Source organism: Delphinus delphis, chromosome 2 (genome assembly GCF_949987515.2).
Source record: "Delphinus delphis chromosome 2, mDelDel1.2, whole genome shotgun sequence".
NCBI classification, from domain to species: Eukaryota; Metazoa; Chordata; class Mammalia; order Artiodactyla; family Delphinidae; genus Delphinus; species Delphinus delphis.
The window spans coordinates 83,794,057-83,814,901 of NC_082684.1; the positions used below are offsets into that span (position 1 = coordinate 83,794,057).

A 20,845-nucleotide genomic window follows, 5' to 3' on the forward strand; every position below is an offset into this window, starting at 1 on the left:
TTTTTGTTTAATGTAATTTGTTTCATGTTCTACTAGCTACTTCAGACACTGTATATTTACAAGAAACTGCTAACATAAATAAATATCACTTTGCCTTAATATGAGAGAATCTGCCAGGTTATGGCACAGAAATGTTTTTGCTTAAGAAAACATGACAAGTCTTGAAGACACTACAGGATTCATCACCTACCTCTGAAACAAACCTGATTCAAGCATCTACTCGGAGACAATACAGGCAAGATACATTCAACCTAACACACAAACACCACCAAATTCATAACGTACAACTTCTGACAGTAAAAAAAAATTCATCAATCCAATTCCCTAATTTGGAATTCATAATAATCTGGCATCACCAGGATTGACATTACAACCATAATCCTTGTACAATCTTTGATGAGTTAATCTAGTAAATTAGTGGTATAAGCCTTGCAGGGAGAGGGGTAAGCTACTCAAAAAGCAAAAAGGTTTAAAGTTCTTTTCAAACTTTAATTGTTTTGCAACCACTACTATTAGGGGTCTTAAAATATTCATTAAAGCAGGCTCATCGAGTCAGCAATTTGGCAACGTTCTGTTATTGGTTTAAGTTGCATCACATATCCAAAGTGGTAATATATTTATTTTTGATCACATAATTCCTTTTTAATAGCAGTTTCACTCAATTTTAAACTAAAGTACCTAGAAAGACACAAAAATATGAAAACTTGCAATACTAAAAACTATTATAGCAAGGTGATACTGAAGCTTTTAAACCCAGGGGTTTTTCCTAGGCTGAAATCATTCGTGTGACCCTGTGGCTCTTCACCCATAGTCGCAGGGTAGTCATTGCCTCAGACAGAAGATGGGTACAGCCTAGAACAAAGGCCTCATAGCTCAGTCTTGAGTTTAAAAGACAATAGTTGTAAAAGGCAGACATTCAACTGCAGGAGCTCAACTCCTTGAGAGAGAAAAAGCATTTTCTAAATTCCAAAAGTCCTCCATTAGAAAGCTCTTCCTTATAGTCAAAAAACATTCTAATTAATGTAGAAGAAATGATGGAATTAGAAAATAACCATTTGGTAACCATCATAATAATAATTGATTCAGGTAGGAATCATCAATGGATAATAAAACTCATGGGTGAAAGTTTGAAGAATAACAGGATAATAGCCTCATAGTATCCTTCCATGAGATAACTTATTCAGTACAGAAAGAAAAATGGTAACTTTACAGTGCAGAAACCTGGCAGACACCACCTTAATCAAATGATCAAAGTTAACATCATCAGTGACGGAACAATCAACATCATGCATTTCCTGATATGATTCATGGAGAAGAACACAGTACCACTTCTGTGGGATTTCTGCCAAAAATGCATAACTTGAACCCAATATATGGAAACATAAACAAACCCAAACTGGGCAACAGTCTACAAAATAACAGGCCTATAATCTTCCAAAATGCGAATGTCATAAAACACAAAGAATGACTAAAGAGATATGACAATTAAATGCAATGCATTATATTGAATTTTCTTTTGCTAGAAAGGATTTTAGTGTGACAACTGGCAAAGCATGAAGAAAGTCTGTCAATTGGATAGTAGTATTGTATCGATACTTATTTCCTGATTTGTGTGCATGTGTGTGTCCTCTTGTGGACAGGAAGACAGAGGATGTGGTAAATGTTAACACTTGGAGAATCTGTATAAAGGGTATTTGAGAATTCTTCATACTTTTCAGACTTTAAGTCTGAAATTATATCAAAATTAGAGGTTAATAGGAAAATTTTCAAATTTCCTCATTACAAACATTCTTCTGGGGGAAAAAAGTCTCCCTTGAGAGATCAAGGGCCAGACCTTGAAAGACTGAGCACAATTGTTTTATTAACATTTTTTTAATTGAATGAAAGACTCTTTCAATTTCATAGTGCTTTACAATTTTCAAAAGTTTTCAGCACAATTTTTAACAAGAGTCTTAAAAGAGGAAGATTGCAGGATTGATTTAAGTTGCTTCCTGCCACCTAGAGAAGAAAGCCCATCCCAGACAATGGGAAGGACCTAGAAGAACATCAGAGGGGATGAGTTTGCAGAAGACACAAGTGACACACACGTGAGGCTGCTCCCTGGCACTCATCCCATTAGAGGTGAAATCTTGGAGTTGGATAGAGATCACCAAAGAGAATGGGAAAACCAGAGCCCTGTGGGCTCTGCCTCACTGCATACCTGGAACTTGAGAGGAGACTCCACACACAGTGATCCACACCTACCCCTGACAGCTCCAAAGCAGCAATGGCAGTGTGGCATATTTAGAGGAAGACAGGGCCTAATATATTCACCCTTTCTTTCTCCCTCTCTCTCTCTCCTCCCGACCCCAACACACACACAGAGAGAAACATATGACATACAATGGCATGACTGGCCTGTGGCATAGAAGAGAACCAGAAGTTCTCACTTGCCCCGATTAGGTAGAAACTGACCTCTTCCCACTGCACATCATGACACCAACCAAAAATGCACACATCCAAATGTCCCCTACAATTAAGAACCACCCTATTAGCCTACAGAGGAAATTTCAATTAACTCAAAATATCAAAACAATGCCCACAGTGTTATAGATTTCCACATTGACTTTTAAAACAGAGGGCTTAAAAAAAATCCTGGAGAACAAGGGAAAAGCACCATTTTCTAATTAACTATAAAGTCAATGAAGAAATAAGAGTACAATAACAACCTGTAGAGAATAATGATGATACCATACAACAAAGAATGTAGTACAAAGCTAAATCTATATGCAGAAACAAATTTATAGCAATAGGGCTTTTATCATATTGTTATGGACTGAACTGTAACCCCCCAAAATTCATACATTGAAGCCCTAACCCCCAGTGTGGCTGTATTTTACGGAGGTAATTAAAGTTGAATGAGGTTATTAGGTGGGGTACTAATCCAATAGAACTGGTGTCCTCACAAGAAGAGGAAGAGGCACCAGAGATATCTTCACCCTGCTCCTCTTCTTCCCTTGTGCACAGAGAAAAGGTCATGTGAGGACACAGTGAGAACGTGGCCATCTGTAAGCCAGGAAGAGAGACCTCACCAAAAAACAAATTTTCCAATACCTTGATCTTAGACGTCTAGCCTCCAAAACTGTAAGAAAATAAGTTTCTGCTGTTTAAGCCACCCAGTCTGTGGTATTTTTTTTATGGCAGCCCTAGCAGACACATATTTTAAGAGAAAATAAAATGAGCTTAACTAGTTTAACTGAAGAAGCTAGAGAAAACAATAACAAGTTCAAGAAAAGAAATATAGATAATTGTTAGAATTAGCAAAGAAATTCAAAACTGGCTCACAAAGGTATAAAAAGAAAAATCCTCAAGTATAATTTTAAAAAGAGAAAACACTCACTGTAATCAAGATAGCATGGTATTGGCAAAAGAATAGCCACATAGATCACTGCAACAGAATAGAGGATTCAGAAATAGACCTGCAAAAATATAGGCAACTAATCTTTAGCAAAAGAACAAAACAGTTGAATAGAGAGAGGATAATCTCTTAAACAAATGGTGCTGGAACAACTGGATGTCCATGTGCAAAAAATAAAAAAAGAAGAACATAGATACAGACCTTATACTTTTCACAAAAGTTAATTCAAACTGGATTATAAACCTAAATGTAAAATGCAAAACTATAAAACTTCTAAAACACAGGATAAAAATCTATATGAGCTTCAATTTAGTGACGAGTTTTTGTATACAACACCACAAGCATGATCCATGAAAGAAAAAATTGGTAAGTTAAGCTTATTAAAATTTAAAACATCTGCTCTGCAAAAGATACTGTTAAGAGAAGGAAATTACAAGCCACAGGCTGGGAGAAAATATTTGCAAAACACATATCTGACAAAGGAGTTGTATCCAAAATGTACAAAGAACTCTTAAAACTCAACAAGAAAACAACCAATCCGATTTTTTTAAATGGGCAAAAGACCTAAACAGACAACTCAGTAAAGAAAATATATATATGACAAACAAGCACCTGAAAAGATACTCAACACCCTTTGTCATTAGGGAAATGTAAATGCAAATTAAAACAACAATGAGATATCAATATATACCTATTAGAATGGCTAAAATCCAAAAAACTGACAATACCAATTGCTGGCAAGGATGCAGAACAATAGGAACTTTCATTTTTGCTGGTGGAATATGAAATGGTAGAGCCATTTTGGAAGACAGACAGTTTCTTCCAAAGTTAAACACTTATTGTATGATCCAGCAATCCTGCTCCTACATATTTACCCCCCAAAATGGAAATTTTATGTCCACACCAAAATCTGCACACTAATGTTTAAAGCAGCTTTATTCGTATTCATCAAAAACTGGAAGCAATCAAGATATCTTTCAATAGATGAAGGGAAAAACAAACAGTGGTACATCCATAGAAAAATATTTAGTGACAAAAAGAAATCAGCCATCAAGTCACAAAAAGACATGGATGAATCTTAACTGTATATTGCTAAGTTAAAAAACCCACTCTGAAAAAGGCTACATACGGAATGATTCCAATTATACAACATTTGGAAAAGGCAAAACTAGAGAGACAGTAAAAAAATCGGTGGTGGCTAGAGGTTTGGGGGAAGAAGGGAGAGTTCAATGGCGATTCACACAGGGGACCTCTGTTCGTTTTGTTTGTTTGTTTTAACATCTTTATTGGAGTATAATTGCTTTACAATGGTGTGTTAGTTTCTGCTTAATAACAAAGTGAGTCAACTATACATATACATATATCCCCGTATCTCTTCCCTCTTGCATCTCCCTCCCTCTTGCATCTCCCTCCCTCCCACCCTCCCCATCCCACCCCTCTAGGTGGTCACAAAGCACTGAGCTGATCTCCCTGTGCTATGCGGCTGCTTTCCACTAGCTATCTGTTTTACATTCGGTAGTGTACATATGTCCATGTCACTCTTTCACTTTGTCCCAGCTTACCCTTCCCCCTCCCCCTGTCCTCAAGTCCATTCTCTAGTAGATCTGCATCTTTATTCCCTGCCCCTAGGTTCTTCATGACCATTCTTTCTTTTTTTTTTTAGATTCCATATACATGTGTTAGTATACAGTATTTGTTTTTCTCTTTCTGACTTACTTCACTCTGTATGACAGACTCTAGATCCATCCACCTCACTACAGATAACTCAATTTCATTTCTTTTTATGGCAGAGTAATATCCCATTGTATGTATGTGCCACATCTTCTTTATCCATTCATCCACAGAGGGGATCTTTAAGTGTGGTAAAACTATTCTGTATTATACCGTAACAGTGGTTACACGACACTATACATTTTTGGAAACCTATAACTTCACAGCACAGAGAGTGAACCTTAATGTACACAATTTTCAAAAGATTATTTAGGATGTCACAGAATCCCAGGATAAAATACAGAATTTGATAAAACAATCTGTGTTATCAATGTATGAAATAATGTCACTGGAGGGGGTGAAGGGGAAAATGCTCACTTTAAGTAACTGTGGAAATGAGTAGACTCTGCAAGACTAAAGGCAATAGAAACTGCACGTGAGCTCTGTACTCCGGTTGATGAGGTTATGTCCTGTGGGGTACAGGTCAACAATTCTGGTATCACTACACACATACGGTAGAATTGAACAATTAAGTAAATGGATGGCCTTTGATGAGAGCCAGGTGTTTCACTGTTGGAGTGGTGGTTACAGATAAGCAAGAGAAAAGGCTAGAATGATCCATGGGGTAATAAAGTCAGAGACCTAAGTATGAACCTATGTTTAGCCTAATACAGATACAGATGGTTACACATAGAGATATTTATAGATAAGTGTGTAACAGGTTACACAGAAGGCCTAGAGTCAACAACTCCCCAGTAACAGCAAGCACACCTAGCATCCAGATCTGGTTTCTAGTATCATTCTCCAATAAGAGGAACCAGCTGATTGGAGAAACGCTGATTCTAGGACTCAGGTAAGAAACAAAGAAGATGAGTCTGAAGCCACAAAGTGAGGAAGTGCTCACAACAACAGCAAAATAAAACACACAGTGGAGGAAATATGACAAAAGGACACAAGAGTCAACTGAACAAGCTCCCAATGGTCAAAGCTGTAAAATTTTGAGCAATGAAATAATCCAAAGTATAAACAAATATCCACAAGTCAATAGTGAAATAAATAAATAAGGAGACTAGATGAATCCCCCATGCAGAATAATTCACAATGGGACTGCCCTGGTCCAGTGGTTAAGAATCTGCCTTCCAACGCAGGGGACAGGGGTTCAATCCCTGGTCGGGGAACTAAGATCCCACACGCCGCGGGGCAACTAAGCCTACGCACCACAACTACTGAGCCCGCGCCACAGCTAGAGAAGCCCAAGAGCCACAACAAAGACCCAGAGCAGAAAATTTTAAAAATAAATAAATAAAATGTAAAAATAATAATAAAGAATAATTCACACAATAGTTTATGTAAATGCTCTGCCATCAAGGAAGTGATGCATAACTCCCACTCCTTAAGTATGGGCTGCGCATAGTAACTTTCTTCTGAAGAAGACAGTACGGAAAAGAAATTTGAGAAAATTTACAGTGGAGAAACCTGACAAATACTTCCTCAGCCAGGTGATCAAAGTTAACATCAACAGTGATAAGTTATACTGATAGTATGATGGGATGTAATGAAAATGGCACTTTAACTCTATGGTCTTCCTCCCAAGAACATACAATACAAATCGAATCATGTGAAATCCATGACATAAGTCATAACTGCTGGAAATTGTACAAAATACCTGACCAGTACTCCTCAAAACTGCCAAGGTCATCAAAGACAAGGGAAGTCCGAGAAAGTGCACAGCCAAGAGTAGCTTAAGGAGACATGAGTAAACGTACTGTGGTATACTGGATGGGATCTTGGAACAGGAAAAGGACATCAGGTAAAAACTAAAAGCCTGAATAAAGTATGGACTTTAGTTAATAATAATGTATCAATATTGGTTCATTAATTGTAACAAAGGTACCATACTAATCTTAATAAAAGGGAAACTCGTTGCAGGTATATGGAAAATCTCTGTACTTTCTTCATATTTTTCCTGTAAATCTAAAATTGTGCTAAAATTAAAAATTAACTTTACAAAAATTCCAGATTAAAAAGAGAAACAAACAACTAACAAAATTAGAAATAAGAAATGGGACATATAAACAATAAGAAGGAGAATTATCATTTTTGAATGCTATATGAAGTTTTATGAGTAAAATTTTAAATCTCAGTGAAATGGATACTTTAAAATCTCAATGACGTGGACATATTGCCAAAATTGACTCCAGAAGACTAGTAAACTGTAATACAATAGTAAATATGAAAGAAGCTGAGAAAAGAATCAGAGAATTGCCTCCAAGAAATTATTTGAACCAGATGGTTTTTCCACTGAAATCTTTCAAATTTGGGGGACACAGATAATCCCCATGTTATATAAACTGTTTCAAAGCTTAGAAATAAATGGACAGCTAGCCCCATTCATTTTATGAAGCTAACACAGACTGACAAAGCATACACACAACCACCACCAACCCCACCTCTACCTGCTACACCATGACATACATGCACATGGGCACACGCGCACACACAAACACACAGCTAATTTCACTTATAAATACAGACGCAAAAATTCTGAATAAATTCAGCCATTCAAATCTGGTACTAAATTAGAATAATAATCCTCCATAACCAAGAAATACATTAACCTAGGAATAAAAGACTAATTTAGTATTTAAATCTATTAATTTTGAAACATTAATTAAGTTTGTCAAGAAGAAAAAGCTTTACAATACGTTAAATAGATATTGAAATACATTGAATAAATTTCACCACTATGTCCTTATAAAGTTCTCAGAATAGGAATAAGTGTCGAAAATTAATATTATTTCCAGGTGATCATAAACTAACAAGACTCAAAGCAAACAACTAAAGGTAATTAGAATAAATAAAATAATTATTACTGAGGGCCAGAGGAGATCAATGTCCCAACTCGAACAGTCAGGCAGAGAGAGGGCCAATCCCTCCCCGCTCTACATTTTAGTTCTATTCAAGCCTTCAAAGTATTGGATGATGCCCACCCACAATCAGGACAGTATTCACTTCACTCAGTCTACCAATTCAAATGCTAGTCTCTTCCAGAAACACCCTCACAGATACACCCAGAAATAATGCTTAACCAGACATCTGGGCATCCTGTGATCCCCAAATGACACATACAATTAGCCATCACAAAGACTGGGTGGATGACGAAACCATTAACCAAGATAGCGAAAATATACAAAAGAAGAAATAGGTTTCAACCATGGGAAATAAGGAGGGGGAGAGGAGAACCAGCAGGAAATAATGAATCCAGTAAAAAAAAAAAAAAAAAAGTTACTATTCTATGAGCGGTCAACTGTGTCAGATGCGACAGAGGCATCAAATAGGATGAAAATTGGGAGGATGTCACTAGATATAGAATTTAGGAGGACCACTGATGAAGTAGTTTCTGTAGTGTGATAGGAGAAAATACAGTTGGGAAGTTGGGAAGTAAATGGAAGTTGACCAAGTAGCACTAGTAGGTGTGGACTATTCTCTCAAGAAGTCTGACCTTTAAGGAGAGGAGGGAAACCGAATGGTACCTGTTTGGGAGTAGGGTGACGAACCGAGGGAGGAGGTTTTATTTGTATGTTTTGTTGGTTTGATGGCTCTTTGATTCTGTTTTACGGCCAGAACATTTAAGCCTGGTTAGCTGAAGGGAAGGACCCAGAGGAGACAAGAGAGATGCTCTAGGTAAGAGACAGAAAAACTGATGGATCAGGAGGCAGGAGTAGAGTGAAGGGGATGGGACATTATTGACTTTGGCCTTGGAGAAGAAGAGCACCTGCCCTCCATCTAAGGGAAGAGGGTAGAGGAGCACAGTCAGAGTGCAATTTGGAGACAGAAAGCAAGAATTTGGAAGGGACTCCCAACCAGTTGGTGCATTTTCTCTGAACCCTAAGACTGCCAGGGTAAAGGACTTGCATAAGAGGATGGGAGGTTAAATACACAGTAACAATTTGGAAGAACCACTTTGGAGAATGTAAGAGAAATTGCTAAGCAATACTGAGAATATAACAGAGGTTAAAAATCAAAAATCCTTAGCTGTACCAGTCAGCACAATTACGTGATTTTCTCCCCAAGTCCTCTGCAAATCACAGCAGAAATAGACTACCAAATTTTCTTGGAATATTTAATCTTAACATGCAAGAGCAGAAGCCACATTTTCCTAAATTTCACAGAAAATCATTTTGAAAGAGGTATTTGCAAATTTTGAGAAATCTGATTGATTAAAGTGCCACTGTTTTGTGCTTACATGTACTTATACATTGGAGCTGGAAACACAAGGGCAAAAGTGACAAAGGCAAAAAAGAATAACCTCTATCCAAAACACCAATAACAAGCAATCCTATCACTAGATATATTCGTCTCAGAGAGTAATGAATTCTACCTCTATCCATCAGATAAATGCTAAAAACTAAGGGAAAACTCCTGGTATGGTAAATGATTTTCACATTTCTCTAGAAAAGCTTTAAAGTGATCCCTCAAAAATGTGGTGAGACAGACTTTTAAAATACTTCTGAAATCTCTAGCAAGTGCAATACTGTCCATTTTGAAACCTCAGTACTTGAGGATATTATCTCTGGTTTATGAAGTCAAAATGTGGTTTAAAAAGAAATCAATTTAATGTGGTGTTTATCTTTCTCATAGAGTCAACGCCCCATTTGTGTTTAGTTCCTATAAATAAAACTAAATACACAAGTATCTTTTCTTTTTTTTTTTTGCTATTGTTTATTTGTGATGTTATAAAGGGACTATAACATCCCCAAAGGATGCATTTTGTGTTTAGAGGGTGGGAAAACATATTGGAAATTGCCATTCTGCCACTAGCCCAAAGTCCCTCGAGTTACTCTTAAGAAAGTTAAGGAAATGACTGGGAGAAATAAAGAAGAACACTCATCCTAAGAGTTCTCCCTTTGTTTAAAGGAAAAAAATAAGAACAGCAAAAAGTAGGTTTGGATATTTATAGATTTGTGTTTAAAGTTCAAGTCCAAATAAGCCTGGCTCTAAATTCTTCAAGAGATGCTTTTAAAGTACTATTTTAACTAGATGCCGCCACCTACTGGACAGTTTACAAGGACTTTGAGCTTTCCAGGGAACAAAGAAAAAAGTGATCATGGAGGAAAAGAGAGCAAAAGATTTCTGTTTTCATAATAAGCTTTATAAGAAACACTTTACTTTAAAATTTATGGCTATCCATAGGCTTGATCAAAATAATTTTTTAATTTTTAAAATTTTTACATTTTTAATTAAGAGGGGTAGTTGAAGTTCAGTGAATAACCTGGGAAAGAAACAAATCTCAGGACGCAACAGATATAAGCAGTGTCACATTTCATGATATGCGGCTATGCTGTAATAGTAGAAATATGAGACTATCAAAAATCAGTGCTAGGTGGTAAAATTGGACTCTTTCATTTCTATGCCTTTCTTTCATACATTTCTTTCATACTTGCTAATAACACATTTCATAAACTGAAGATTCCAAAAGTTACCTCTTTTGGAATAAGGTAATAATTATGTTATGTCAAATGTAAAAAAAATGTATAATTAGGCTAATAATGTAGTTTATAGTAAATGCTATCTCTTTTGGGTTTTAAGATTTTTAAAGACCAGATATATATGTGACTGCTGACATGCCTAGGATGTGAAGAGCCAGCAAGACATTCCATTAAGGAACCTGTCTTCTATGAAAGGCCAGCCACCAAAAAAGTCTAATTAAATCTGAACAACCAGGAGTACAATAGTGCTGTCTCTTCATTCTGGTGAACTAGTCAACCGTGAGCTAATCAAGACAGACGGCAGCAAGAATGAAGGGCGACAGACCCTTGATTTACCCAAAAGCATCTTTGATCCCCATTTCCTTTCACACTGACCCTACTCTCATATCTTATCTGCTCTGCACACGATAAACACTGCCAGTACACAATAAGTGACTAATAATTCGAAATCTAAAAATTGAAACTCTGACATGGTAATGTTTAAAGCAATGACTCTCTCTGGCCAAGCCTCTGGTAACTCCAGCTTCCAGATCATGAAGTCTAAGAAGTTTCCATGTTAGAGTATTAGTACTAATCTAGCATGAATGTAGATGTCTACAGGGCCTACAGTAGTCACGTGACTCCAGAGATACAACTCTGAGCTCCATAGATTTAACCAAATGGACCTGTCATGGGCTTTTAAAATTAAATGTATCTGATAGTTCAGATTTGTTCGTGAAGAAAGGCCAGCTGAAAACAAGTCTTTCCCTCTAAGGCCTAAAGTTCACTCAGTAGTGAACTCTGTGACCAAAAGGCTAATGTCAAAAGGCCACCATGGATCCCTTTACAGAGTGGCCTGTTTTAAAGTCCTTGCTCCAGAGTCAAGCACAGCAAGTGTGGCCTCTTAGAAATGCCTCAGTGGTGAAATTAGCATTTAGCTCCTGCATTCTAAAATACAGATGCTGAACGGCAAAGGAAACCATCAACAAAACTAAGAGACAACCTACAGACTAGAACATATTTGCAAATAATGTGACCAACAAGGGCTTAATTTCCAAAATAAATGAATAGCTCATACAACTCAATAACAAAAAAACAAACAAACCAATCAAAAAATGGGCAGAAGATCTAAATAGACATTTCTCAGAAGAAGACATACAGATGGCCAATAGGCACATGAAAAGATGCTCCACATAGCTAATTATTAGGGAAATGCAAATCAAAACCACAACAAGGTACCACCTCACACCATTCAGAATGGCCATCATCAAAAAGTCTACAAATAATAAGTGCTGGAGAGGGTGTGGAGAAAAGGGAACTCTCCTACACTGTTGGTGGGGATGTAGATTGGTGCAGCCACTATGGAGAACATTATGGAGGTTCCTTAAAAAACTAAAAACAGCTACCATATGATCCAGCAATCCCACTCCTGGGACCCCTACTTAGAGCCAGTCTAATGCCCAAGAGATACTATATGGCCATTTAGATGATGTTAGTTAAAGGATTTCAAAAGTGTCCTGCCAAAAAATCCATGTCTTCCCAATCACTAAAACATTCATTACTAAGTAAGTAAATTAAAATAAGTTATATGATTCCACAGTACTTCTGTAGAAGAAGAAAAAGAAAGAAAAGAAGGAAAAGAAGAAGGAGGAGGAGGAGGCGAATCACAAATATACAGTTGACCCTTGAACAACATAAGTTTGAATTGCACAGGTTCACTTATACACGGACTTTTTTCAATAAATGCATACTATAGTACTACACAGTCCTTGGTTGGTTGAATCCATGGATGCAGAACTGCAGGTACAGAGGGCCAACTATAAAGTTATACCTGGATTTTCAACTGCACAGGGGCAGTGCCCCTAACCACCATGTTGTTCAAGGGTCAACTGTTACATACACACAAGTGGAGGAAGTAGAAACATATGCACAGAATTAACTGGCTGGTCTCATAAACCAGAACTATGAGAGAACGGGGAAAGGACAAATCAGTAATGGATTTTTATGAAAGGGTGCAGAGGCCTGAGTGAGACACCTCATGGGACAATCCCAGGCAGTTAGGGGACTGCACAAACTGGGTGTATAGAGGCACCTAAGAGTCACAGGAAGTAAAGGCAAAGACACATTTTGTCTATTTCCTGATTTTTCACTGCCTTATCCTCCTTACCCTTGAGGAGACACAAACACTAGAAGACTCTGAAACATACCTAACTTCAGAGTAGTTCCATATAGTCCTATCCAACGTGATCATTTCCTCTAAAGAATTAAACTCACAAAGAAAAAGAAAAGATAACTGAATTGGGACTTTTACTTTAATCCAAATATTCTATGACCCTGAGATAAAAATAAAGACGAATCAATTTTACTCACCAACAGTTTCTTCTGATGCAGCAGTTAAAGCTAGAAAGTTTTTTGTACTTTCCATCTCCTCATTACTTTGTAAAGCTTCACCATTTTCTGCAGACTAATAAAAGAGAAGTAAAAGTGTAAACATGGGAAAAGAAGGCAACTGTATTCATCGATATTTTTTAAAATTCCAACATGGTTTCCAATCCTGTACATACAAACAAGAAAGTCAGATCATTTTTATTCCTTTAATTAGGGAATCTGTTAATGTTTCCTGTTCCCTCAAAATTCTGTCAATGAGTATTCCCAGATAGAGTTGGACTATGTCTATCATTATATAATTACCTTGCTTAAAGTTTCTTAAGTTTCTGTTTAATGTTTCTATAACTAATGAGTAACCTAAAGATACATCATCAAATTACAGTTTCAGATATTTCAAAATTGATACTGTATTTTATTATGATTCCAGTTATAATTTATATTTCCAAGCAAGTAAAAATTTGCTTTGAGATCCAAGAGAAATAACTGACAGACTAAATTTTCCTGCTAAAATTTACACAAATTACTCTAACTTTAAGCACTGCATTTATTTTTAAAAATTTATTTTATTTATTTATTTTTGGCTGCATTGGGTCTTCGTTGCTGTGCATGTGCTTTCTCTAGTTGTGGTGAGCCAAGGCCACTCTTCGTTGCGGTACGCAGGCTTCTCATTGCAGTGGCTTCTCTTTGTTGCGGAGCATGTGCTCTAAGCTCGTGGGCTTCAGTAGTTGTCGCTCATGGGCTCCACAACACAGGCTCAGTGGTTGTGGCACACGGGCTTAGTTGCTCCACAGCATGTGGGATCTTCCGGGACCAGGGCTAGAACCCATGTCCCCTGCATGGGCAGGTGTATTCTTCCCACCAGGGAAGCCGCAGCACTGCATTTTATACGTTGCTTTTTTCATCCCAGTGGTCTTCGTGGGAACCTTGTAAAAATGTATTCTTAATCACTTTATGATTAATTCATATCATTGCCTGGGAAATTTCCTAGGAAGTCAGTCAACTAAACAAGGAGGAATTTTTAAAAAACAGCCAATCTGAAAGTAGGCATAGAGGGAACTTTCCTCAATATAATAAAGGTCATATATGAGAAACCCACAGCCAACATCATCCTCAATGGTGAAAAACTGAATCCATTCCCACTAAGATCAGGAACAAGCCAAGGTTGCCCACTGTCACCACTATTATTCAACACTGTTTTGGAAGCTTTAGCCACAGCAATCAGAGAAGAAAAACAAATAAAAGGAATCCAAATCAGAAAAAAAGAAGTAAAGCAGTCACGTTTGCAGATGACATGACACTATACATAGAGAATCCTAAAGATGCTACCAGAAAACTACTAGAGCTAATCAATGAATTTGGTAAAGTAGCAGGATACAAAATTAATGCACAGAAATCTCTTGCATTCCTATACACTAATGATGAAAAATCTGAAAGTGAAATTAAGGAAACACTCCCATTTACCACTGCAACAAAAAGAATAAAATATCTAGGAATAAACCAACCTAAGGAGACAAAAAACCTGTATGCAGAAAACTATAAGACACTGATGAAAGAAATTAAAGATGATACAAATAGATGGAGAGATATACCATGTTCTTGGATTGGAAGAATCAACTTTGTGAAAGTGACTATACTACCCAAAGCAATCTACAGATTCGATGCAATACCTATCAAACTACCACTAGCATTTTTCACAGAACTAGAACAAAAAATTTCACAAGTTGTATGGAAACACAAAAGACCCCGAACAGCCAAAGCAATCTTGAGAAAGAAAAACTGAGCTGGAGGAATCAGGCTCCCTGACTTCAGACTATACTACAAAGCTATAGTAATCAAGAGAGTACGGTACTGGCACAAAAACAGAAATATAGATCAATGGAACAGGATAGAAAGCGCAGAGATAAACCCACACACATATGGTCACCTTATTTTTGATAAAGGAGGCAAGAATATACAATGGAGAAAAGACAGCCTCTTCAATAAGTGGTGCTGGGAAAACTGGACAGCTACATGTAAAAGAATGAAATTAGAACACTCCTTAACACCATACACAAAAATAAACTCAAAATGGATTAAAGACCTAAATGTACACCAGACACTATCAAACTCTTAGAAGAAAACATAGGCAGAACACCCTATGACATAAATCACAGCAAGATCCTTTTTGACCCACCTCCTAGAGAAATGGAAATAAAAACAAAAATAAACAAATGGGACCTAATGAAACTTAAAAGCTTTTGCACTGCAAAGGAAACCATAAAGAATACAAAGAGACAACCCTCAGACTGGGAGAAAATATTTGCAAATGAAGCAACTGACAAAGATAACCTCCAAAATTTACAAGCAGCACATGCAGCTCAATATCAAAAAAACAAAAAACCCGATACAAAAATGGGCAGTAGACCTAAATAGACATTTCTCCAAAGAGGACATACAGATGGCCAACAAACACATGAAACAATACTGAACATCATTAATCATTAGATAAATGCAAATCAAAACTACAATGAGGGCTTCCCTGGTGGCGCAGTGGTTGAGAGTCCGCCTGCCGATGCAGGGGACACGGGTTCATGCCCCGGTCCGGCAAGATCCCACATGTCGCGGAGTGGTTAGGCCCATGAGCCATGGCTGCTGAGCCTGCGCATCCAGAGCCTGTACTCCGCAACGGGAGAGGCCACAGCAGTGAGAGGCCCGCGTACCGCAAAAAAAAAAAAAACTACAATGAGATATCAGCTCACACAAGTCTGAATGGCCATCATCAAAAACTCTACAAACAATAAATGCTGGAGAGGGTGTGGAGAAAAGGGAACCCTCTTGCACTGTTGGTAGGAATGTAAATTGATACAGCCACTATGGAGAACAGTATGGAGGTTCCTTAAAAAATTAAAAATAGAACTACCATACAGCCCAGCAATCCCACTACTGGGCATATACCCTGAGAAAACCATAATTCAAACAGAGTCATGTACCACAATGTTCACTGCAGCTCTATTTACAATAGCCAGGACATGGAAGCAACCTAAGTGTCAAACAACAGATGAATGGATAAAGAAGATGTGGCACATATATACAATGGAATATTACTGAGACATAAAAAGAAACGAAATTGAGTTATTTGTAGTGAGGTGGATGGACCTAGAGTCTGTCATACAGAATGAAGTAAGTCAGAAAGAGAAAAACAAATACCATATACTAACACATATATATGGAATCTAAAAAATAAAGAAAGAATGGTTATGAAGAACCTAGGGGCAGGGAATAAAGACGCAGATCTACTAGAGAATGGACTTGAGGACACGGGGAGGGGGAAGTGTAAGCTGGGACAAAGTGAGAGAGTGGCATGGACATATATACACTACCAAACGTAAAATAGATAGCTAGTGGGAAGCAGCCGCATAGCACAGGGAGATCAGCCTGGTGCTTCGTGACCACCTAGAGGGGTGGGATAGGAAGGGTGGGAGGGAGGGAGATGCGAGAGGAAAGAGGTATGGGGATATATGTATATGTATAGCTGATTCACTTTGTTATAAAGCAGAAACTAACACACCATTGTAAAGCAATTACACTCTAATAAAGATGTTGAGAGATTGATTCAAGATGCAGAGTAGAAGCACGTGCTCTCACTCCCTCTTACAAGAACACCAGAATTACAACTAACTGCTGAAAAATCATTGACAGGAAGACACTGGAACTAACCAAAAAAGATACCCCACATCCAAAGACAAAGGAGACGCCACAGTGAGATGGTAGGAGGGGTGCAATCACAATAAAATCAAATCTCATAACTGCTGGGTGGGTGACTCACAAACTGCAGAAACATACACCACAGAAGTCCACCCACTGGAGTGAAGATTCTGAGACCCATGTCAGGCTTCCCAATCTGGGGGTCTGGCAACAGGAGGAGGAATTCCTAGACAAGCAGACTTTGAAGGCTAGTGGGATTTGACTGCAGGACTTCGACAACTGGGGGAAACAGAGACTCCACTCTTGGAGGGCACACACAAAGTAGCGTGCTCATCGGGACCCAAGGGAAGGAGCAGTGGCCCCATAGGAAACTGAACCAGACCTACCTGCTACATTTGGAGGGTCTCCTGCAGAGGCGGGGGTGGCTGTGTGTCACTGTGAGGACAAGGACACTGGCAGCAGAAGTTCTGGGAAGTACTCCTTGGTGTAAGCCCTCCCAGAGTCTGCCATTAGCCCAACCAAAGAGCCCAGGTAGGCTCCAGTATTGGGTCCCCTCAGGCCAAACAACAAACAGGGAGGGAACCCAGCCCCACACATCAGCAGACAAGTGGATAAAAGTTTTACTGAGCTCTGCCCACCACAGCAACAGCCAGCTCTACCCACCACCAGTCGCTCCCATCAGGAAACATGCACAAGCCTCTTAGATAGCCTCATCCACCAAAGGGAAGACAGCAGAACAAGAAGAACTACAATCCTGCAGCCTGTGGAACAAAAACCACATTCACAGAAAGGTACACAAGATGAAAAGGCAGAGGGTTATGTACCAGATGAAGGAACAAGATAAAACCCCCCAAAAAAACTAAATGAAGTGGAGATAGGCAACCTTCCAGAAAAAGAATTCAGAATAATGATAGTGAAGATGATCCAGGACCTTGGAAAAAGAATGGAGGCAAAGATCGAGAAGATGCAAGAAATGTTTAACAAAGATCTAGAAGAATTAAAGAACAAACAGAGATGAACAACACAATAACTGAAATGAAAAATACACAAGAACGAATCAATAGCACAATAACTGAGGCAGAAAAACAGATAAGTGACCTGGAAGACAGAATGGTGGAATTCACTGCTGCACAACAGAATAAAGAAAAAAGAATGAAAAGAAATGAAGACAGCCTAAGAGACCTCTGGGACAACATTAAAAGCAACAACATTCGCATTATATGGGTCCCAGAAGGACAAGAGAGAGAGAAAGGAAACAAGAAAATATTTGAAGAGATTATAGTTGAAAACTTCCCTAACATGGGAAAGGAAATAGCCACCCAAGTCCAGGAAGGGCAGCGAGTCCCATACAGGATAAATCCAAGGAGAAACACGCCGAGACACATAGTAATCAAATTGGCAAAAATTAAAGACAAAGAAAAATTATTGAAAGCCGCAAGGGAAAAACGACAAATAACATAAAAGGGAACTCCCATAAGGTTAACAGCTGATTTCTCAGCAGAAACTCCACAAGCCAGAAGGAAGTGGCATGATATATTTAAAGTGATGAAAGGGAAGAACCTACAACCAAGATTACTCTACCCGGCAAGGATCACATTCAGATTCGATGGAGAAATCAAAAGCTTTACAGACAAGCAAAAGCTAAGATGATTCAGCACCACCAAACCAGCTCTACAACAAATGCTAAAGGAACTTCTCTAAGTGGCAGAAGAAAAAGACCTACAAAAGCAAACCAAAAACAATTAAGAAAATGGTATAGGAACATACATATCAATAATCACCTTAAACATAAATGAAATAAATGCTCCAACCAAAAGACACAGGCTTGCTGAATGGATACAAAAACAAGACCCATATATATGCTGTCTACAAGAGACACACTTCAGACCTAGGGAAACATACAGAATGAAAGTGAGGGGATGGAAAAAGATATTCCATCCCCTGAAGTAGCTATACTCATAACACATAAAATAGACTTTAAAATAGAGAATGTCACAAGAGACAAGGAAGGACACTACATAATGATCAAGGGATCAATCCAAGAAGAACATATAACAATTATAAATATATATGCACCCAACAGAGGAGCACCTCAATACATAAGGCAACTGCTAACAGCTCTAAAAGAGGAAATCGACAGCAACACAATAATAGTGGGGGACTTTAACACCTCACTTACACCAATGGACAGATCATCTAAACAGAAAATTAAAAGAAAACACAAGCTTTAAATGACACAATAGACCAGATAGATTTAATTGATATTTATAGGACACTCCATCCAAAAACCACAGATTAAACTTTCTTCTCAAGTGTGCATGGAACATTCTCCAGGAAAGATCACATCCTGAGTCACGAATCAAGCCTCAGTAAATTTAAGAAAACTGAAATCATATCAAGCATCTTTTCTGACCACAGCACTATGAGATTAGAAATCAATTACAGGGTAAAAAACGTAAAAAGCACAAAGTCATGGAGGCTAAACAATACATTACTAAATAACCAAGAGATCACTGAAGAAATCAAAGAGGAAATCAAAAAATACCTAGAGACAAATGACAATAAAAACACAATGATCCAAAACCTATGGGATGCAGCAAAAGCACTTCTAAGAGGGGACTTTATAGCTATGCAAGCCTACCTCAAGAAACAAGAAAAATCTCAAAGAAACAACCTAAAATTACACCTAAAGGAACTAAAGAAAGAAGAACAAAACCCAAAGTTAGCAGAAGGAAAGAAATCATAAAGTTCAGAGCAGAAATAAATGAAATAGAAACAAAGCAAACAATAGCAAAGATCATAAAACTAAAAGCTGGTTCTTTGAGAAGATAAACAAAACTGATAAACTATTAGCCAGACTCATCACGAAAAACAAGGAGAGGACTCAAATCAATAAAATTCGAAATGAAAAAGGAGAAATCACAACTGACACTGAAGAAATACAAAGGATTATAAGGGATTACTACAAAAAACTCTATGCCAGAAAAATGGACAACCTGGAAGAAATGGACAAATTCTTAGAAAGGTATAACCTTCCAAGACTGAACCAGGAAGAAACAGAAAATATGAACAGACCAATCACAAGTAATGAAATTGAAGCTGTGTTTAAAAATCTTCCAACAAACAAAAGTCTAGAACCAGATGGCTTCACAGGTGAATTCTATCAAACATTTAGAGAAGAGCTAACACCCATCCTTCTCAAACTCTTCCAAAAAATTGCAGAGGAGGGAACACTCCTAAACTCATTCTATGAGGCCACCAGCACCCTGATACCAAAACCAGACAAAGATACTACAAAAAAAGAAAATTACAGACCAATATCACTGATGAATATAGATGCAAAAGTCCTCAACAAAATACTAGCAAACAGTATCCAACAACACATTAAAAGGATCATACACCATGATCAAGTGGGATTTATCCCAGGGATGCAAGGATTCTTCAATATACGCAAATCACTCAATGTGATACGCCATATTAACAAATTGAAGAATAAAAACCATATGATCATCTCAATAGATGCAGAGAAAGCTTTTGACAAAATTCAACAGTCATTTATGATAAAAACTCTCCAGAAACTGGGCATAGAGCGAACCTACCTCAACATAAAAGAGGCCATATATGACAAACCCACAGCAAACATCATTCTCAATGGTGAAAAACTGAAAGCATTTCCTCTAAGATCAGGAACAAGACAAGGATGTCCACTCTCACCACTATTATTCAACACAGTTTTCTTGAGGGGGAAAAACGGAGCTGGAAGAATCAGACTCCTTGACTTCAGACTCTACTACAAAGCTACAGTAATCAAGACATTATGGTACTGGCACAAAAACAGAAATATAGATCAATGGAACAGGATAGAAAGCCCAGAGATAAACTCACACACCTACAGTCAACTAATCTATGACAAAGGAGGCAAGGATATACAATGGAGAAAAGACAGTCTCTTCAATAAGTGTTGCTGGGAAAACTGGACAGCTACATGTAAAAGAATGAAATTAGAAAACTTCCTAACACTATACACAAAAATAAACTCAAAAAGGATTAAAGACCTAAATGTACACCAGACACTGTCAAACTCTTAGAGGAAAACATAGGAAGAACACTCTTTGACATAAATCACAGCAAGATCTTTTTAGATCCACCTCCTAGAGTAATGGAAATAAAAACTAAATAAAAAAATGGGACCTAATGA

At 37.8% G+C, this 20,845-nt stretch overlaps 1 protein-coding gene across 1 annotated transcript in view; it reads right to left on the reverse strand.

The window, feature by feature from the left end:
- The window catches only part of FSIP1 (fibrous sheath interacting protein 1), a 179,394-nt gene that overhangs the window by 145,766 nt on the left and 12,783 nt on the right, over window positions 1–20,845 (reverse strand). The window contains exon 4 of the mRNA XM_060002281.1: window positions 12,946–13,039. Within this exon, the coding sequence (XP_059858264.1) occupies window positions 12,946–13,039 (94 nt within the window). The remainder of the gene's footprint in view (window positions 1–12,945; window positions 13,040–20,845) is intronic.